Raw genomic sequence first — 21,998 nt, 5'->3', positions numbered from 1 at the left:
TGTATGTGATTACTTTGGGGGCCAAATGATATTCAGCGTTATCTGTGGGCATAATCACGAGAATGTCCTTAGAGATGGTATAATTAAAAAACAAGATTTAAAAAGTCTGAGATATTTACATGGATTGCTTACTCAAATGATTTTATAATAATCCATTATTGGACACTGCCATTTTAAAGTTCCATTGAAATACCATTGTTTGTGAATATGGTAATCATATAGTACCATGGTATATATCAGAGTACCATACTATTACTCTCCAGATACAGTCTCTGTACCATGTACTTCTGTAAGAGTAGACTGCACACATCGTGGTATAATGATATGTTATTACCCAAATGATAGATTTCATAGGAGAGTCTGATGACCTGGTTTGCATCTTTCTTTTCCCAGGTTCGCAGTCATCGCCTCTGGGTGTGCCAGCTGCCCCAGGCTGGTGTGTCGAAGAGAAGGGTGTGGTGCCGAGTTCTGCTACCATTGCAAGCAAATTTGGCATCCTAACCAGACCTGTGACTCTGCCCGCCAGCAGAGGGCGCTGTCCTTGAGAACGCACAGTAACCACTCGCCCAGCTACACGGCCGAGCATGGACATGGTGAGCATTTAACCACCAATCCACCACTATTTTCTGTCCCACAAACATACAGTGAAGGAGAGACTCAAGCCAGATCCAGAGACTGTAATATCATTTGGGGTTAAGCTCTTCATACCTAGGCTAGGATGCAACCAAATAGCAACGTCCTAGAGACACCCAGATCAACCTAGCAAAAACATAGCAATGCCCTAGAAAACACTTCTCTTAAGGTGGTTGCAGACCCTAGTAAACACTTAGCAGCACCCTAGAAACCACCCTCACCCTAGCACATAGCAACAAAAAAGAACAAATAAGTGGTAACTAGATAGAATATCCTAGCCATCTCCTAGTAACACCCTACAGACCACCAAGAACACCACAGCAACCATCTAGCAGCACTGGAAACCACCCGAACCACCTTAACAACCGCCTAAGACCTCCCAAAAAACAGCCTGATCATCTTAGCAGCTAGCTTTCTAGCAAAAACACTTAGTAACTTCAAAGCAATGCCCTACTAACCAACCAGAACACCCTAGCAACCTCCCAGCAAGACCTTGGATCCCTTTGAAAAAGACTATCACAAATTAGTGTATAAAAATAAAGTGTCAAAACTCTAGTGTGCTTTCTCTCTGGTTTATTAGGTTTCAGAGCGCCATTAGCCACTCATACGATTAGATTTGCTGTGTGCTTCCCCCCCTTGAGCGCTTTCATTTTGTGCACTTCAGTGTTCACTGCAGATTATTGAAGTTTCTCGTTCCCTAAAGGACTGCACTCTCTCCTCCTCCTCGTCAAGTTCTGTCTAGTTTCTTTCCTGAATTCCAGCAGGAGTCTGCTAGCATCTCTTATTCTCGCTCTGGCATTCAGAAAACGCTTCCTCAGCACACATTGTTTACTGCAGATACTGTCTGCCTGTACATGTGCTAAATCCCAACCCTCTAATCCCCCCTCAGCTGATGACATCAAGCCGTGCCCCCGATGCGGTGCCTACATCATCAAGATGAACGACGGCAGCTGTAATCACATGACCTGTGCTGTGTGCGGCTGTGAGTTCTGCTGGCTCTGTATGAAGGAGATTTCAGACCTGCACTACCTCAGGTACCTTCTGCCTCCCATCAGTAGGAATTCCTCAAACGACTCGCTCGAATGGAAAAATAATAATGTCCTTTGTCTCCTCAGTCCATCAGGTTGTACGTTCTGGGGAAAGAAGCCATGGAGTCGCAAGAAGAAGATTCTGTGGCAGCTGGGCACTTTGATTGGTGCACCGGTGGGCATCACTCTAATCGCTGGCATCGCAGTTCCTGCTATGGTTATCGGCATTCCTGTTTACATTGGACGCAAGGTGCGAAATGCTAACATTCCCTCCAGCGTTACAGTTTAGAAGTTAATGCGTAAATCTTTATCACTTGCAATCAGGAACAGAATATCCTTTAAAAGCCTGGGAATTTCCCTCTAGTCAGCCGTGCTGCTCAACCAGCATAATTGCTTTTGATATTACCATAATTCTAGAAAATGACTTCCTGGTGTAGGACATAGAGTTGCCATTAAACGTTATTTCCGTGCTACAAAAGACATTTTGTTCTGTTACAAAGAATTCATGCAGATTTTGAAGCTTTAGGAAGCCAGTAGATCAGATCTTTGATTTTTGACAGTGCAGTAACACAAGCTGCTGTTTTTCACAGATCTACGCGCACTATGAGGGCAAGAAAGCGTCCCATCACAGGAGGAACCTCGCTATCACTGGTGGTGTGGCGCTGTCAATCATCACGGCTCCGGTCATCGCTGCGGTCAGCGTGGGTGAGTGTTCCTGAAATCATTTACATTCGTATTTAGCAGATGCTTAACGCTTATTCAAAGCGATTTAAAAGCTGAAATTGCTGAAAAGCACATGCAAAAACCAGTGATTTCAATAGGAATCCACATGATTGGGAATTTTACCCACATAGATTTTCAAGAAGTTCAAGTTGACCAAGAGAAATCTGGTTGGTTTGAAAGTGACTTCTGTGTCAGCTGGGCTTCATATATCTCTACACTAATAACCATAAACAGTGGACCTTTTTTGGTCTGCAAAATGTAGCTAATGTGAAATGATCTAGGTAATGGTTATAAATCACATTAAAAAAAAAAAACAGTGATTTCTTAATCATGTTGTTTTAGACTTTCTCTCATCTGTTAAGCTGAATATTTAGAGAATGTTCTAGCCATGTTCATGAATCAGACTGGTTTCTTTCTAGGTCAATTCATTGCCTCTGTGATTCTGTCACAGCAAATCAATGAAGTCAAAGTCTAACACACAAAGCTATCATATGGCTGTGGAATATGGAATACATGTTATATGATTTTATGACACACCCCTCCTTTGTAAAGCTTAAGCTTCAGTTCCTGTTCATTGATAATGGACTATTATTATTATATAGACAATTGCTTCTGCATTTAGCCTCAGCAACCGCAACTTCCGGAGCAGAACAATGTATGGAAATTATGAGAAAATGAAGCACAAAATTCAATCTTGAGGAAGTGCCACAGCAATACTGATATGATCCACCTATACACTACAAGTATTTAACTCTTTAATGGAACTTATTACTATAAAATTATGTTTTAATATACTAAAATGTTATGTGTATTAAACACTGTTGTTTGAAAGAAATCTCTCCAGTTCTCACCAAGGGTGCATTTATTAAAAAAAAGGTTACATTTTAATATTATGAAAAAAATATATATGTTGGTTTGCTGATCAATCATTAATAGTGATCAAATATTCATAACGGTTCTTATAAGTGTTGGAAAAAAATGAAAGAACACTAAAAAGAACTGAGTTTATTTTGGAGTAGAAATATTTCTTCGAATTTAGTGGCAGTGTGTCATGGTTTCCACAAAATATTAAGAAGCGCAATTGTTACCAACAGTGATAATAATAAGAAGAAATGTTTCCTGAGATCCCAAATAAGCATATTTACTCATGAACTATCCTTTTAACTTTGTTTTCAAACCCAGATATTGACTATAGCTCTTCCCTACAGGCATCGGCGTCCCCATCATGTTGGCGTATGTGTATGGTGTTGTGCCCATCTCTCTGTGCCGCGGCGGGGGCTGCGGGGTGAGCCGGGGGAAAGGACGAGGTGTTAGGATAGACTTTGATGAGGATGATGGGCCTATTACAGGTATAAAAAAAAATTAAATAAAATGATGATTGATCAAGTGTATCATCAGAAAAAAAAACTTGGAAGTGCTGATCATTTTATTGAACCATCAATGTAGTTGCTGATGCATGGCGAGCGCTGAAGTCTCCCAGCCTGGGCGAGAGCAGTTTGGAGGGAGGAGCCAGCGGCCACAGCACCACCTCTCCCAGCGAGGGGTTGTCTGTCGCCCCAGGGGGTCTGGGAGACACGCCCCACTTCAACACACTTGCAGGAGGAGCGCTTGGTGCGAGGACAGGAAAATATAGAAGGTATGAGGTCTTGTGGTATTACAGCGGCAGGGCATGCTGTATGATAAATACACAAGAGCTGCACTGTAAATATGGGTAATGTTCTTGTTTAATGGAAACATGTTTATGCTTCAGGCTGGAGGTGCAGGGAACAGAGCTGGGAAAGGAAGGTGCTGGAAGGGAGACGGCCAGTGACTGTGCCAGCACTAGAGGCATGGCTGGATCAATCACTTCCTCTTACACCTTACCTGACAGGTGTGGGAATCACTTTGAATAAAAGCAACTGCTTAACGAATACATGCACAGTACTGAGTCAGTAATATTGATGAATGTTTTGAAAATTGTCTCTTATGCTCACCATTTAATTGATCAGTAAAACAGTAATATTGTGAAATATTATTACAGTTCCAAACTATTTTTCTCTCTCTTTTTTTAAATATATTTTAAAATGTAAAATTACTGTGGTGCCAAAGCTGGATTTTCAGCAGCCGTTACTCCAGTCTTCAGTATCACATGAAATTATTTTATTATGCTGATTTGCAGCAATATTTTTATTAGCAATATTGAAAATAGTTTGAAACGTCCATACATTGTTAACATTTCTAATTGACTTTTTTTCAGTATTATTATTATTATTATCATTATTATTATTATTTATTTTTGATAAAGATAGTTCAAAAGAACAGCATTTATTTAAAATAGAAATATTATCAGTGTCATTATAAATTAGTATTTTCAATATTAGTTTTTTTTTTATAATTTATAATTCATCAGTATCAGATATTTAATCATTCATACTAATGTTTTTTTTTCTCTTATATACCTTTGCTGTCATCTAATAAAATCACACTGTTAACTATATTTAGCAAATCACAAAAATATCTTTTTTTTTTTACTGTGAATTATAACTAAATTCACATTTTTAAATGACTGATTTTAGTTTTTTTAAATTTGATTTTGTATTTTATTTAGACATATACTGGTAATTATTAGATTTATTTAGCCAAAAATATTAGGTTACTTTATTTTAAGGTGTCCTTTTTACAGTGTAATTATACATTGAAGTACTGAGTAATATTAATTAACATACTTATTAAAGTGTTAGTCTGAGGATTAGGGTTTGGTTTAGAGTTAGTTGATGTTATTATGGATCATGTGTGGCTATAACTATAGTAAGTACATGTAACAAGAACACTGTCAAATAAATTGTTATTTTACGTGGCTATTTTATGGTTTTGGCCGTAACATGAAAATAATTTTTAGCTTATGTGGATCAGCCAGAATTTTAATATTGGTACATCCAGACAACAAAATCTAAAATGACAGCAGCCTTGATTAAAAACTGTTGGAAGTGATGCTTTGTCTCATATTTTCTGACCTGTTGTGTTTCAGAGAGGGCACTAACCTTGAGATCCAGGTGGACATTGAAACTAAACCGAGCCATCTGTGTCTAGCCACTGAAGAGGATCTGGCTCCGCCCCCTGCTGCCATGCTACCCGACTCAGGGGAGGAGCCTCAGGACTGCAGCTCCCGCAGGAGCGGGGTTGTCCTGGATTCCCCTCTGGGCCTGTCGCCTGGGATGTCTCTCAGGGAGGGTCTCCGAGACGTCACCCTCGCTCAGCCGGAAAGCATCCGCAGCGACCTAGAGATGTCCGACACACAATCAGACGACATCGCAGAGTTAACATCCGACGACTGCGACTCGCCCCGCCCCAAGAGCTGCCACCCCCGCTCCCCCGCCGCAGACCACCTGCAGAGCCTTGAACCCCACCGACAGCCTGCAATGTCCCGACAACGTCATTCTGTACGTGTGAGAGAGACTCTCACCATTGCACAAACCAACCGTTTCTGAGCTTTTGACGCTTTATCTGTTCATTTGCTGCTTTTTGTAATTATTAAATCACCTTAGTGGCATCCAGACAGCTCATGCGTCTGAACTCCTCGCTCTGCTTTCCTGTCCCGGACAGGTTCTCTACCTCTTCAGAAATTCATACTGTTATTCATCGGCTGGTGTTTACTTCTCAGCGTGGACATGCCTTGAGCAAAATAGCGCTGAATCGGTACTATCGCGGCCAGAAGAATTTCCCTAGAAAACAAACACACAGACAAATAATGTGAAATGTTGCCAAGCACATGTATATAAGAGAGGCTTGCGAGTGGTTTGTATATGGATGACACATTACAGTATTCTTTGTATGTTTGTTTTACTCGTTTTTTAGTATTGACCTGGAAATTGTATGATTGGCCACATGCTAGTATTGTTTTGGTGGCGCTGGCCCGGTTTGCACAGAAGAATACACACACACACACACACACTTCAGAGTGAGAGTAAGGTCAGTGCAATGGGAGACTGATCTGAACTTCACTAGCAGACAGTTTGACCCGAGTCACTGACCGGCTGCCTTCCAGACTCCGATCCCTCACACTGTCTGTGACTCACTGACAGCACTGTATGTGTCCTCTTGAGATGAGACGTGAGCGAGGGATTGATGGATGTGTGGATGTTTACCAGTGTTGATTTTCTTGCTGGGTATTAAAATCATATAGTATCAAGGATGGAACTGCCATTCAGACGCATGTCTGTTGTTAATAATATTATTTAATTATGATTTCTGGCCTGTTTTATCTCTTTCTGAAGCACATTGGCTTTTTTGGTTTGTGTAATGCATTTTTTTATGTTCATTTTCCCGCTAGCTGGATGGATGGAGAGAGAGATGGGTCGGATGGATGAGCACTCCTGCACTTTATCCCACTATTTATCATTGTTCTACATTGTAGGCTTGTATTTATGCACTTCATTTTTTTACTTTTGGAGCTTCTCTGGGAAACATTTGAATGGTGTAGTCATAATCTAGTTGTTTAATTTTGGGTGTAATTGTTTTGCATTCTTAACATGCTCTGCTTTCTGAATCTCATAATTATCTTTGGCTGCAGAAAGAGGATCATCGGCTTTTACATGTAATGATGGATCAGCTTTGTCTTGTAATCAAAGGATTTGTGTTGTGTGTGTGTGTGTGTGTAGATGCTTTTTTGTTTTCAGGTTTATGAGCAGATTGTGAAAACTACTAGTTTTAACTTTAAACTGGTTATGGTGAAATGAGTGTTAACTTGATTCAGTCACATAAGCAATATGCTGAAAGGAAGGTGTATTAAATCTGGTTTTGTTTTGTACATCCCCACAAAGAGAACTGCACTGGCTGTGAATGTTTGAATCAACATGAAAATAAACATTTCCTCCTTTGTACTTTGCAAGTCTGAATGATTTATTCAACTCTTTTATTTGCATATATGCTGATGGGCTTCTAATAGTCTATAATGTACTGGTGTTATATTACAGGTCCAGCTTAAAATACAAAACACAATTATAATAAGAACCTCAGGTTCAGTAAAGGCTGAAAGAATGGTTGTAACATTTATAAAAAATACAATATATTGTTAAATTCATCCGTAAATATTGTGAGTCAAAGTTATATGCATGTTACAACAACATTTGTATAGGTTCACTGCAGAATTATTATTGTTAAGTGACAACAAAACTTTAAAAAACATTTTTGTTAACTGGAATAAAATAAAACTATTAGATCAAAAACTAAAAGAAAATAAAGCCATGGTGAATAACTGAAAGTTTTAAGTTTAATTTTGAAGCACTAAAACCGAAATCTCTCTCTCAATAATAATACGAATAAGATGACAAATGCACATACCAAACTACTTACATTTACTAAACTATTAAAACTACTATAGGCTAACTAACAACTAAAAAAATAGCTAGAATTAAAATGAAAAACTACAGAAACCTAAGAGCCAAAAATGTGTCAACACTGCCCCCTACCGTGAGTGGGCGACATGGACGTCACAATGTTTTGCAGCAGTGGCGCAAAACAAGCCTGCTTCACGGCAGCTGAGAGGGCGTTCGTGAACTGAGGGCCTGAGGAAGGTTAAAGTGACTCTGAACCGAACGGTCAGTGTTTGTATTTACAGTTTGAGAACTTGTGTATCTTTCACGTACTTTTAATAAATCTACTAGCTTCAATATAAGCCTTTCGCTATACATACATTACGTTAGAATAAACGTATCGTTATCAGGCCTGCAGCAGTTAGGCTATCCAGATAGCTTCGGCAGGACTGAGACTATCTGCACAACTTGTTTAATTCTGCGATGAAAATATAAAATAAGCAAGCCTGCGAGTGTTAAACGTGGTTTAACTAACCTGTCAGATCGCTTTATTAAATGACCGCTAATGAATAATCATCTAATCAGATGCGAAAACTCGTTAACGTTACTGGTTTCTGTTTTCTGTTTCTGTTTTTCTGTTCAAAGCCCTTCCTAATTCGTCCTTAGACTAATAAAGGCATTAAAAAGGTCTTAAATTGGAGCACAAAGTCTAAAATTAAGTTATGGCACTAAATGTTCCATGTTACAACTGCATTAAACAAACAAACAAAACAACAAAAACAAAAAACGTCCTGTTTTCCAATACAAACAATCTTTAAATCAAGATATATTTGCTAGCAAAATAATTATAGTATTTTTTTTATTTTATTTTTTTTTGAGAGATTGAACATAATTAAGTGAGTTTAACAGGCCTATCTGTCAGCAGGTGTGAAAACTTTTCTCTTTCATTTTTTTCTGAGCCTGTTGGCAACTGTTTGTTCTTGTTTTAATCATAAACTCAATTAATTTTCTCATCAATTTCTCAGAAAACACCATTCTTGTCACATCGCTCACTCAGGGAAAAAAAAGTTACACTGACGGAAAAAAAGATATTTCGTTATTTTCATATTCTAGTGGTGGGGAATAGAAGTATTGTGTTTGTGTGTGCAATCTGTTTGTAAATTTTGGAGATATTCAGTGGATGCATATGACCACTTTGCTTTATTTGCTATATTAAAAAGGTGCTAGCAATTTCTAAACCTTGAGGCATAATATTATATAAAAATGAACTGCTTTGTTCATTGATAAGCTTGATTTCATTATTGCATTTGTCTTAGGTGAAATATTTCTCTTCAGTTCCAAGAACCATGCCGTTCGTTGACCTCCAGTCAAGGCTGGGTATTAATCTGGACCAGTGGCTCTTGGCTCAGAGCGGGGAGCAGCCACAGAAGCGGGTCGCTCGCTGCCATGCCTTTGAGAAGGAGTGGATCGAGTGCGCCCACGGCATCGGCCAGACCCGGGCCAAAACTGAATGCAAACTGGAGCTGGAAGACTTCTACGAGTGCATGCACCGGCGAAAGACTGTTAGTACATTCAGAAATATTCAAGCAATGTATTTGAGGTTCTTCATGTTGCTAAAATTATTATCATTACTTGTTACAGCAAGAGCGCTTGTATGAGGTGCGTAAGCAGAGGGAGAAGATGATTAAAGAGGGAACTTACACACCTCCTCCACACCACACAGGCAATGAGGATGCCCGGCCCTGAATCCAGCAACCCCCGTACAACCCCCCTCAGCACACTCATACTGTTGTACAGGTGCTTCCTCACTCATGTATTATAATATAATTGCTGTGTCAATACTGTTTAATGTCCGTGAAATAAATATAATGATTCCCTGTAATTGTTGTTGTCTGTAGACTGTCTGTTATTTTTTAGTGTAAATGTGTAATAGAAGTTTTAAAGGGACAGTTCATTTTGTCCCTCTGTCATCATATATTCACCCTAATGTCATTCATGACTTACTTTGTTCTGTGGAACATTGAAAGATCATTTGAGGGGGGGTTTCCATGCAAGGGAAGTCAATGGTCACCAAAACATTCTTCAGAAATGTCATTGGTAATGTTTCTACTCCATTAAATAATTTCATAATCGAATAGGTTCAAAATAATTCAGTTTTAGATGTTTGGAGTTTTTTTTTTTTTTTTACAACTTCTCTTTCTTCTCTGTGTCCTTCTTCAAAAAGTTATTATTAAAACCTAGTGCCATTATAATGCAGTGGTTCTCAACATTTTTACTCAGAAACACATTATTCAAAGCCTCTCCAAATATTTCGGCTGTAATCCTCACAAAGCTGCTTGTTTTTTTTTTTTGTGTGATTCCAGAAATTTAAAGTACAGTGTGTTCTTCAGTAAGAACAATATATATATATATATATATATATATATATATATATATATATATATATATATATATATTGGGGGGGGGGGCTACAATTAGTTAACATCTTGATTTTATGTGTTTTAAAAATTATTAGATAATAGTTTATTTTAATACATATGTATTTTTATATTTATACACACACACACACACACACACACACACACATATATATATATATATATATATATATATATATATATATATATATATATATATATATATATTAGTAATTTAAATTATTTTAAAGGTGGGGTGAAATGTGTGGGCGGAGCTAAAGAATCACGAGCGCCAGTAGGCTTTTGCGTTGAGAGCGTTTGGAAACTGTGACATTACCGTGAGGGAAAAACCATCATCCAAAACAAACCATGGCTAACAGTCAGATTCAGCCGTTTATTTATGATCCAGAATCAGATCCAGAGGCTGGAATTTAACAAGAGCAGCAACAGCAACGACGTCTCTATGTGGTATGTATTGAAACTGTATATATTTGCTTAGCGGTTTTGGAAAATGACTAAGTTCCAATTTATGTCGTCTTTTTTTTATTTTATTTTTTAAGGTGTACATTCGGAAAGTGCAGTTTGATGACGACATCGCATGTTGTTTACTTGATGTGCTTACGCGCTGATAGCTAAGTTAACAACACAGAGATATTTGAAGCAGTTTTACTCACCGCCTGCGGTTCCAACACATGATCGTGACCCTTTTTCGTTGGGACTGCATTATCCTTAAGAAATAAACGATATGAAAATCCGGCGTTAAACTGGGCCTTGTTTGTAAAACAAGCATCTTTGAAATGCAGGGAACAGACAAAAACACTTGCACAACTCCGTTGATGCTCTGTGAAAGTAAACTCCATCCACTGGTCCCTTAATGCTGTTTTTTTTTTGCTAATCTGTGAAGGGTTGTCTTGCCCTGGCAACCAAAAACACTCTCCTTTTGTGACATTTCGCGACGCTCTCGCTCTGATCAGTGATTGTCTGTGCACAGCCTCTCTCTGCTCTGCTATACGGGAGCGTGCGCTCTTCCGGCAGAAGTGCCTTAGGACCCATATAAGGAAATTCCGCTCCATCTAACGTCACACAGAGCCATACTCGAAAAAAAACTTTCCGAAACTTGTGACAAACCGGAAGGAGTATTTTTTGAACAAAAGTACTCCTTCAAATGTACAACTTAATCTTTGAAACTTTGTCCATGTTTAGCATGGGAATCCAACTCAAAAACTCAGTATGCACGAAATAGCATTTGACCCCCTCTTTAAGTTGTTCTTCAGGTGCAGTATAAGTGCCAAAGCCTCTGTTTGAGAACCACTGGTATGTTACATCCATTTGAATACTTTAGATAGACTTCATTTAAGCTTGAATTCATCCTACAGTTTGCCTGAGACCATCTGATTATTTGTAATGTTCGATACAGTATATGCAGTCTGGTTTTGAGCCTTAAATGAATGCAAATGTATTTAAGTGGTTTGGTTAGGCTTCCCATGGGAAAGCTTAATATGAATGCATCAATCCATTTGGCATCCCAATCGCATTACCAAGCCATGATTAGTTATTATTGAAGTTATTTAGCATGTTGGTCAGTGGGTGGCAGTAACAAACCACTATTTCTGAGCTTGAGTTGTTGACTTAAAACTAATAAACAAGGCATCACATTAGGGACTTTTGTACTACCGAGACTTTTTTTTTTTTTTTTTTTGCTAAATATATAAGCAATACATGGACGAGTATGGTTCATAAACTGCTTGAATAAGTAGAGAAATATGGTTCATAAACTGCTAGGTATTTCTGTTGAGACACTAGAGCATGTCTGTCTGAGAAAGTTCAGGTGTAAAGTCGAGTGCACAAGTGGAATGAAGACGTGCAGAGCATCACATGTGTTCAATTGAGCCTGGTTAAAAGGTTAAGGTTAAAAGCTGACTCTAAACAAAGATCTGGTCTTTCACGTTATAATAATCTTATTAGAGTTAACATTTGGGAAAGAATGTCCACTGGTATTTTTATCAGGGCTGCTCTTCTGTGGTGGTTTTGTTGGATCAGTCCACCAGCAGCAGTTGATCCTTCACTGTCTCACTGAGGACAGATGCTTCACTACACATTCACTATGGATTATACTTTCATTATTTTTATGGGCAACAATATGTGCATCTTAGTGTTGCGTTAACAAGAATTTAGATGCACAGCAATCCTTTCCTTATAATGCATCTCAGATTTTAATAAGAGTATGCCATTAGATTTCACCGAGAGGAATTTTGATTTAATTTGATTAGTCTTGTGTGATTTTTATGCAATGCTCATAATGAAGCATTATTAAAAATATCATCATCATTAAAGAGAGTGTATTTAAGGGTGGATGAGAAAGGAGAGAGTGAGGAAGAGGAGGAGGAGGGGGCCGGAGAAAGAGAGAGCGCGAGAGAAGGAGGGATATGAAAGGAGGGGAATAGACAGCCATTACCGAATCACAGTCTCCATACTGCTCCTCTGTCTACTGGGTCAGACTCGGTGCAAAAAAAAAACGGACCGAGAGTCAGTGTTTCTGTGGCCGGCTGAGAGGCGTGTTTGTCGGGATTGAGCGCCAGCGCATCCCCGCCTCTGTCACACTGCGCGCGGTGACGGACTCCGCCGTTATACGGTAAGAAAGTCCAAATGTCCGTTATCCGACAGCCTCGGGGTGTAGCTGTGTGTCTGATTATTATCGTTTTTATACATGTGTCAGTATTTTAATTTGTAATGTTAACGTCTGAATACTGAACGCTTAAGTATCATGTAGATTTCCTACAAGCATCCTCCTTTCCATTTATAATCGGGCATCAGAAGTGCGAGAAGAAGAGCGAGCCGGACTGTTAATTTATCACGTTCATTAATTAGAAATAAAGGTAATGATTTATTAATCTCAAGCCTGCTTGAATGGGTATTATTAGACAGACCGTTATTCTGTGTGTTCGGACAAAGAGGCTTTACACATCTCTGTGGTCACTCTGCTCGGTTTCCGCCACATTACAACCCAGTGATGTCTGATGTGTGAACGAATCGGTTTTGTTTTTTTATTCGGATCTTTTCAGTGGTTCTTTTGAGCCGTTCCACACAACCAGATCGCATTTAATGAAAACGTACACAATGTAAACTATTGTGGTTATAGTTTATTAACGTTAGTGGGCCTTTTGTACATGCAGATATCTTATTTAGAGGGAAATAAGCAGTTTGCGAGCTAAATACACAAAACTGAACAATAATTACGTCATGTCGTAAAGCACAGCTGAATTCGATTCACCGGAATGAACTGTTCGAAAGAACCGATCCGCGAAATGAGTCGGATCTTTGCAGTAGGAGTGGGATGTTGAAAGAAGGGGCGTTCTCAAGCAAATATTTATGGATCTACGCACGTGTTTTTCCCTTCATAAATGATGGATATCCATTCATGTCTTCCAGAGACGATCGAAAGGCATGTGCTCAGCGTGTTTACACAAACACAAAATTCCTGGGCTAATGTAAAAGTACAGTAGGTTGGGTAAAGGCTATTTCTACCAGGATTCACAGATGGTTTGCTGCGCTGTGCTCCTGTAGAGATGCACATATTTTCACCATGTTTGCCTGCTGTGTGAGTGTAACCATACTGCTCATTTCAGTTTCTGACATTCCAAAAGATACATTTATGCTTTGAAGTTATCAAGTCTAATTTTAAAACTTATGATCTTGCAAGGTTTGGGACACTAGCCTCTCGCAGTTTTTGTGACATTACCAAATAACAATAATAAATTACATAACAGATATTAAAAACAAAGTCACAATTGCAAGATATAGAGTCAGAGAGTTGCAATTACAACATTAAAGCTGCATGTGTTCAGAGGAACTGGTAATATCACTAATTTCTTCATTGTCAGTGGGTGAGCCTTACATTTCGAGGTTCCTGACAGTTCGAGGCCTCAGGGACTGGCCCCATTGGCATGGTACGTAATCCATCCTTGATCTGATCAAATGGGGCTTATTGTAGCTACTGCCCTTTGGCTAACATGCAAAACCTCAAAAATAGGACAGATAGTGTCTGTGTTTGCGGCATGTCTTGTGACTTCTTTAACAGACTGTAGCACTAATTAGATCCGATCAAACATTTTATCCAGTAATCAACAAATGCTACACTCCTTGCAAGCAGGATTGTCTATTTTAGCACTTAACATTTACTGAATCTTTCTTTGGTGCATGGCTTGTTTCCAGGTCAGATTTGTTGAAATAGATCAGTGGTTTTCAACTTGTGAGTTGCGACCAAAAAAAAAAAAGAGCTGTGGATAGCGGGCGAAAACGAAACTAAATGAAAGTAACATCATGCAGATAACCATAGGATAACAACAATACAAATTCTGCATTAGACTACTTTTTTATGCTATATTACAAAAAAAATGGATTTGATCTTTTTTATCAAATTGTTTTGTCAACTATAGCACCGGTTTGTGTATGGTTTTGTGTAAATTTAGCATAATGAGAGATTTACAAGCAGTTTTAGCAAAAGGTTTTAAATGGATAGTTCACCCAAAAATGAAAATTCTGTCATTAACAGTTGACTGTCAGTGGTGAATGTTTGGCTTCCGACATTCTTCAGAATATCTTCTATTATGTTCAATAGAAGAAAGAAACTCGGTTTGAAACAACTTTTGGTGAACTATCCCTTTTAAGGATTTTTTGTTGTCCATACTTGATGTCCAATGTAAAATACGGGCCCCTTATATACAGTGTAAAGGCCCAAACTGCTCTAAACATGCAGAATGTTTGGCCACATGATATTACCTCCCCAATAAAAGTCAAATTTTTCCATAAGAACTAATACCTAAATGCCCACAGTGCTCTGAATAATGCAAAGGCATTATTTATTGTATGATGAGCAAGTGTCATTATTGAGTGAGTGTGTCAGTGTGCCACCATCCCCTGTTCCACAAATGTATTTCTTTCAAAGGGAAATGGAGCGGTTCTGCAATTCTAAGGCTGTTCTGGGATGTGCTTGGCAAACGTTCTGGGAAGCCAGACTCTGTACAAATGCAGACCCAGCTGCACAGGGACTTTAAATCAACAGAACAGTTCTCTACCGGAGCACTGGGTGCATGAACTTACTCAGTGTGGTGGTATAACAACAGTGAGAGATGAAATAATGTAAAAGAGAGCAGTAGTTTCCTTCCTTTTCCTTCTCAGGCATAATGACATAGCAAGGTTTCGATTACAGCATTGCCTCTATTTATATCTGTTGGCTGCCACTGAACCACCATGCTGTCAGGGAACAGCGGGATGGCAAAGAGATCTAGCTTCAGCAACAATGTTTTAGTCAGCTTAGTCCCACTTTCGAGAAACAGTAAAGACAGAGCTCAACATATCTGATTAAATGCATGGAATGTACACATTCTGATATATAGACAGACCTGGCCACATCATATGGAACAATGTTACATTAATGCATTTGACTGACACTTTTATTCAAGGCAATTCACATTGCATTCAACAGTTGTCGGTGATTTGCGCGAGATGTTCCTCTTGCAAAGCTGATGGTAAAATGTGTGATCTGTTTGAATTCTATTGAGAAATTGGCACTTTAAAATGCTATGGAGAAAGTCAAACTTTATCTAAAATAGGCACATTAACTAAAAAGATAACATAGAAAACATAAACGTGCACTAGCACTAACATATTAAAAACTTCTCATCACGACCTTTACTAGAATTTATAATGTTTTACTGTAGGCTTATATATATATATATATATATATATATATATATATATATATATATATATATATTGTGACGAGTCAGCTGCCTCCTCCCTGATTATCACCGGCACCCCGTCCTAAATTGCCGCCCTTCACCAGGCTCCCGACTGGAGTGGGTGTGTGAGAGGAGGGGCGCTGGACGAGTCAGGGCTGGCGGCGTGTGATGGGGCACACCTGAAGGAAGTGGAGCCTCATTACCGCCGCTGTTTAAAAGCCCAACGCGCCTCTCCTCAGGAGACCGGTCTCTTCCCCGTGCATGCACACTGGTGTCCTCGTGGGTCCAGGAAGGGTGCGTTGAGGGACTCCCGCGCCACCAAGACGTGAGCTGCCGGACCCGCGATCCGGATGGGAACCGCACCCGTATACACGGCCGACGGGCCAGGATGCCGGGCCGTCCATCCCCTACCAGCGCCGCGGCCAACGAGAGAGACGCGGCCGCTAGGAGAAGCCGCCGCCCCTCGCGCCCCGGACCAAGGAGGGGAGCGCGTGCGGCCGCCGGACTCCGCCCCTTGCCTGGACCCTTCCTTGATGAACACTGCCCGACCTACACAAATCCCGCAGCACGACGAGGACACCAGATTCCCTGTTATTTTGGACACTTTCCCCCTTTGGCCACTTTTATTCCCTTTGTTTTATGATTTCTGTTAATAAAAGCCTCTCCGAGGCCTGACGCCACGCCCACTGTGTCTGTCTTGTGCTCCTCCCGTGACACTGGTGGAGAATGCGGGCAGGCGGAGCCTAGACAGCGCAGTTGGGAAACGTCTGGTGACGTCACTCCCTCTCGCTTGCAAACGTTCGTGAGAACCCAGACTGGGACGGAGGAAAACTGGGGACAGCCTCCCAGCCACACAAGGGGTAAGTGACTTTTCCATTGTCATTTTACCCTGTGGTTGGTTGAGGCTGTCACTAAAACCCGGTTTCTCTGTCCCTGTTCTGGTGCGCTGCGAGAGGGAGGACCGCCCGGAGAGGAAGCCCCGCCCACTCCGACCGTTTGGAGCCTGGTTGAGGATGGTAGCACTCCCGTGTGGGCGGCGCCCTGATGACGGGGATGTCGCTTGGGAGGGGGAATGTGACGAGTCAGCTGCCTCCTCCCTGATTATCACCGGCACCCCGTCCTAAATTGCCGCCCTTCACCAGGCTCCCGACTGGAGTGGGTGTGTGAGAGGAGGGGCGCTGGACGAGTCAGGGCTGGCGGCGTGTGATGGGGCACACCTGAAGGAAGTGGAGCCTCATTACCGCCGCTGTTTAAAAGCCCAACGCGCCTCTCCTCAGGAGACCGGTCTCTTCCCCGTGCATGCACACTGGTGTCCTCGTGGGTCCAGGAAGGGTGCGTTGAGGGACTCCCGCGCCACCAAGACGTGAGCTGCCGGACCCGCGATCCGGATGGGAACCGCACCCGTATACACGGCCGACGGGCCAGGATGCCGGGCCGTCCATCCCCTACCAGCGCCGCGGCCAACGAGAGAGACGCGGCCGCTAGGAGAAGCCGCCGCCCCTCGCGCCCCGGACCAAGGAGGGGAGCGCGTGCGGCCGCCGGACTCCGCCCCTTGCCTGGACCCTTCCTTGATGAACACTGCCCGACCTACACAAACCCCGCAGCACGACGAGGACACCAGATTCCCTGTTATTTTGGACACTTTCCCCCTTTGGCCACTTTTATTCCCTTTGTTTTATGATTTCTGTTAATAAAAGCCTCTCCGAGGCCTGACGCCACGCCCACTGTGTCTGTCTTGTGCTCCTCCCGTGACTATATATATATATATATATATATATAGACACACACACACACACACACACGCCTGGGACAACATTCCCGATTAACCCCCTGACAACAACCCTGGATCCACCGCATTGTAGAATTATTAAATCAAAGCATTTTTTTAAACGATATAACAGCTTTTAAAATCCACATGAGACCAACACAATTTGGACACCTTTTTGTTATTAATTTAAATGTTAATAAATAAGTTTTGCTAATTGTAAAATAATCTGTATAAATGGCAATATCTAAATACAGTTGCAATTGTACATATTTGCACGCACAAACGCACACACATACATATTAAAATTAATAAATAAATACTATCTCAGAGTAGCCATCGCTCCTCTAGCAAGCCTTGAATGACATGAGTAGATTGGACAGGGGAGCACATCTCTAAACAGCTTGCACTGAGCTCACTTGTATTGATGAGTTCAGCTGGTGTGGAATAATGTGACGGACAGGAACCTACTCTAGCCCCCGAGGGCCTCATTCCTTCCAGCTGATCACAGAGGGATGCACATCATAGAGGTCTGGCCCAGCCAAATGCAGTGTCCGGTTTTAATAGTATCGTGACTGAAAAGAGATTTCGATCCTCCTGCCACTTTTCCTTCTCATCATCATTGTTGAAGTGAGTCAGCTCTGTTCACCTGATCTCCAGAAGCATCTGCCTTCATCTCTTTTACTTTCATTTCATTGCAAATTGTTCAGCTGATGTGTTCTCACAAACCTTATTTGGTACTCATGTTTTCCGGTATATAGTAGTAGTACGTTGCCCTGTGGGTGATGAATTAGATATCACACACATTACAGTGTCTCTAACATGCTTCTGTTTCTGTCCTGACCTTATTTCTGTTTCCCTTTTTACCCTGCCACCCCTCATATCCCTCCTCCCAGCCCCCTGGCGAGATGTCTTCCTCGGACGAGGAGAGCCTGAGCGAACGTTCGTGTGTGAGCGAGCGTTCGTTCCGCAGCGAGAGGTCTGGGGGCTCTCTCTCGCCCTGCGCCCACAGCACAGCCGGGCCCAAAGGGGACACTCTGCCCTGGAACCTATCCAAACATGAGAGACGCAAGCGCAAGAGCCAGGACTCAGTGCTGGACCCCGCAGAGAGGGCAGTCGTGCGAGTCGCAGGTAAGAGACTCAACTATGTGTGAAATGTGTGTTCAGAAAGAGTTCTTTAGTATTTAAAAGGATAGTTCAACCACAACCCGAAAGGAATCGTTTACTAACCCTCATGTCATTCCTAAACTCAACTTCTTTTGTTCTGAGGAACACAAATTAAGAGTTTTTTGGAGAGTGTTTCAAATGTTTTTGTTCATGTAATGAAAGTCAATAGGATCCATTACAACACTGGACCCCACTGACTTGCATTAGATGGACAAAAAACACTTATACATTTTTTTTAAATGATTCCTTTAAGCACAATAATGAAATCACCTTAAATCAGAACTTATTGAGCAAATGTGTGTCCTGAGTCAAGGATTTGATTTAAAGCAGTTGGCTAAAGCTGGAAAAGAGGACATGCAGTGGTTTTTAGATACTGTAAACACTAGTGCTCTGGGATTCAGCATTGATATACATGCAGCTGCATGAGGATCAAGTTCTGTGAAATAGACTACGACTGTGCTCGTGTGGGAGAAGAGAGGCCAAATGTTGGGAGCTGAACTGTTTTGAGACTCTTTTTAGACACGCTGGCTGTTGCTCTGGCTTTTCCTGCTGATTTCATTACTCTTGACAGACCGTGTCTCTGTTGCTGAACCAAACAGTTGTTGAATACAGAGAGAAAACTGGCTTGGCTTTTTGTGACTGGGTGTAAATGCAATCAAAAGTGTGAGAAAGCACTAGTCGCTGTTTACTAGCTTTATAAACATGGATACAAGGAAATCCAAGGCACATCTGGAAGACTGTCACACAAGTTTTCCCTGCCAATCCTGTCCTCACATTTTTACAACCATGTGTCGAGTTTGTGTCCCTCCAGATTTGCCTCTGTAAGACATGATCTGTGTTTGATTCATCAACATTTGGGCTTTTTTTGCTTATGGGGGAGTGCTGCAAGAAACTGTGCAAGCTTTATACATTTTTGCATAATTGAAAGCCAAAAATAGATGAGACTTCACAGCAATAACCATTGTTAAAGTCTTGCTTTTTTATGGATGTTTTAATTTATCAACATTACATACAAGACTTAAATACAGCTTTTCTATGATGAGCATGCATTCATTTTTATATATGATGTAAACTATTAAAAACATGAAATGAAGTGAACCAGGGTGATATGATCTGTCCTGATATTATAACAAATAAAAAGCCTCATTAAAAAGAATGTCATTTTTGAAAATAAAACTTTTCAGTGGTTAGGCATCTTTTATTCTTGTTGTTATTATTATTATTATTTCTTAGAGAGAGAAAAATATTTGAGCAAAACTGCTTCACTGCTCATTAATGTTTGAAAAACTGTTAAAATCAAACAGTATTTTAAAATCAGACAATTGTAACTTTTTATAACAAAGCAAGAACAATAGAAAATATTTTGACCTATTAAAGCTGTCTTGCTTCAGTGATTGTTTAGTAGTATCTCAGATACTTAGTATCTGGGGACTATGTCCGTTAAACTCGCTACTTTTCCAGGCAGTTGAGTGGGCAACTCAGACCGAATCCCTCAATGCCCTTGTTGCTATGAGTTACTTGTTTGCTTTTCCAGCGCCCCGTAGTTTCCATGGCTATGAAATAAGAGGGAAAGGGAATAAAACATGTGAAAGCCCGAAAAACAAATAGTGAAGTAAGACGAAAGTTACCAAGATACTTCGCATTTCAGTTTGAGACTGAAAAAAGAGAGAGTGGTTATGTGAAGCTTAAAGAAATGATTGAAAGAGAAAGTAAAAAGAAGGTGATGATAGTGAACAAGGGTCAAAGAGGAGGTTAAAGGGGAAGGAGAGTGATGGCATATTAAAGAGGTTTGAGGTCAGAGAGGCAATGAGCATGGAGGAAAGAACTGGAAAGAAGGTGTGTGTGTGTGTGTGTGATATACAGCACTTCAGTCTTGGAATGCCATGCTGCAACACAGTTATGACAGTTGCCTAGAAAACATAGGGAGTTTCCAAACACAAACTACTCTATACACACAGATCTCAGCTCAGACCATCTTTCATTCTGTGTAATGTGTGCATGCAGGTGAAGCTGTTCGAATCAGAGCTGCAGTCTAAAGACAGTAAATTGGCTAAATCACAACTATGTCAAAGACTTTTGAGTCTGGCTGGCTGTTTACTGTTGTGAATTAGTACGCACTAAAGAATGAGGATAAGAGGCTGATGAAGCCATAATGTCACACAGTTTAAATGTGGCATGACAGGGAGAGTCACAGTGGAAAAACACTTTCACTTTCATGTTCGCTTCCCGACAAGGTTTATTGTTGTTGCCCACCTAGAGAGTAAGAAACAAAATGTGTGCTTTAAAATCTATTGGAAAGATGTTGTTTGTTCCCCTCGTTTTAGTTAAATCAAAATGAGTCAATGAATTAGTAAAACGTAGGCACAATTTTTTAAATCTAGTGAACTAATTATATTCCACAATAAAAGTTTTTTTTTTTCAGCATGTCATAGGGGCTCCATTGAGACATCTTTTTGCATTTATAATACCTTTGCCTTCATTTACTGCTCAATTAAAGTAAAATCTTTAAAAACATAATAACACAATCATTTTTCTAACACTGTGAAACCTAGAAACCTAGCAAATGACTCACTCTAAGGCCATCCAAGATGTAGATGTTTGTTTAAAATGAAAGGAATCCAAATATTTCAAGTAATCCACATGACTCTAACGTCTTATGAAGTGCAAAGCTCTGTGTTTGGATGAAAAAGAAATCCATCATTAATGCATTTTAACTTTAAACTGTCCCTCCGCTTATACGACTCCATCCGTCTAAATACTCTATAATCCATAATCAAGTCCACAGACATATTGTTTAGAACATTTTTGGACCGTTTTTGCTTGTAAACAGTCCTTGATCTGTGCATATTTCTCTCCTGATTCAAACAAGATGACTTTTTCACTGAAGAAATCAATATCATGGATAGAAGACTCGTATTTTAGCCAGAAGTAATGGTTTAAAGTAAAAAATTTCTTAACGATGGATTAATTTATTCCAAACACACAGCTTCTCAATACACAAGACTTTAACTGATGGACCAGAGTTCTGTGGTCTACTTGTGGATTATTGTGATGTTTTAATCATCTGTTTGGACTCTCTTTCTGACGGCACCCATTCACTGCAGAAGATCCATCGGTGAGCAAGCGATGTAATGCTAAATTTCTCCAGATCTCCTCCGGTGAAGAAACAAACTCATCTACATCATGGATGGCTTGGAAATTGGAAATTACAGCAATTTTTTTTTTTAGTAAAA

The 21,998-nt window shown here is 40.4% G+C and overlaps 3 protein-coding genes across 4 annotated transcripts in view; all 3 read left to right on the top strand.

The window, feature by feature from the left end:
- LOC113091601 (E3 ubiquitin-protein ligase RNF19B-like) overlaps nt 1-20,642 on the top strand; it is a 31,775-nt gene extending 11,133 nt beyond the window's left edge. Inside the window, 10 exon segments of the mRNA XM_026257177.1 lie at nt 394-593; nt 1,523-1,667; nt 1,749-1,911; nt 2,252-2,366; nt 3,593-3,733; nt 3,831-4,020; nt 4,135-4,254; nt 5,392-5,727; nt 5,729-7,017; nt 20,602-20,642. Of these exon segments, the coding sequence (XP_026112962.1) occupies nt 394-593; nt 1,523-1,667; nt 1,749-1,911; nt 2,252-2,366; nt 3,593-3,733; nt 3,831-4,020; nt 4,135-4,254; nt 5,392-5,727; nt 5,729-5,813 (1,495 nt within the window). The 3' untranslated portion in view covers nt 5,814-7,017; nt 20,602-20,642.
- On the top strand, nt 7,856-9,557 carry ndufs5 (NADH:ubiquinone oxidoreductase subunit S5). Of its 2 annotated transcripts, none has more exons than XM_026257181.1 (3): nt 7,856-7,960; nt 8,992-9,237; nt 9,317-9,557. In XM_026257181.1, the coding sequence occupies exons 2-3, from the start codon at nt 9,022-9,024 to the stop codon at nt 9,419-9,421; spliced, it is 321 nt and encodes a 106-aa protein (XP_026112966.1). In that variant the 5' UTR covers nt 7,856-7,960; nt 8,992-9,021; the 3' UTR covers nt 9,422-9,557. The 2 variants fall into 2 exon arrangements, with proteins under 2 accessions (XP_026112966.1, XP_026112967.1); XM_026257182.1 differs by having other exon boundaries at nt 7,861-7,960; nt 9,011-9,237.
- The window catches only part of LOC113091600 (microtubule-actin cross-linking factor 1-like), a 156,899-nt gene continuing 147,440 nt past the window's right edge, over nt 12,540-21,998 (top strand). The window contains 2 exon segments of the mRNA XM_026257176.1: nt 12,540-12,724; nt 18,495-18,729. Of these exon segments, the coding sequence (XP_026112961.1) occupies nt 18,507-18,729 (223 nt within the window). The 5' untranslated portion in view covers nt 12,540-12,724; nt 18,495-18,506.

This window comes from Carassius auratus, unplaced genomic scaffold (genome assembly GCF_003368295.1).
Source record: "Carassius auratus strain Wakin unplaced genomic scaffold, ASM336829v1 scaf_tig00214237, whole genome shotgun sequence".
Lineage (NCBI taxonomy): Eukaryota > Metazoa > Chordata > Actinopteri > Cypriniformes > Cyprinidae > Carassius > Carassius auratus.
Note: the sequence above shows the minus strand (reverse complement) of the source record. Positions and strands in the feature narration are given on the sequence as shown.

What these genes read in the sequence shown, in the direction of transcription:
- ndufs5 (XM_026257181.1), top strand. Translation starts at nt 9,022, where the DNA reads ATGCCGTTCGTTGACCTCCAGTCAAGGCTGGGTATTAATCTGGACCAG. An exon ending in GCATGCACCGGCGAAAGACT is followed by an intron (nt 9,238 to 9,316) that starts GTTAGTACATTC and finishes TACTTGTTACAG; the next exon opens with CAAGAGCGCTTGTATGAGGT.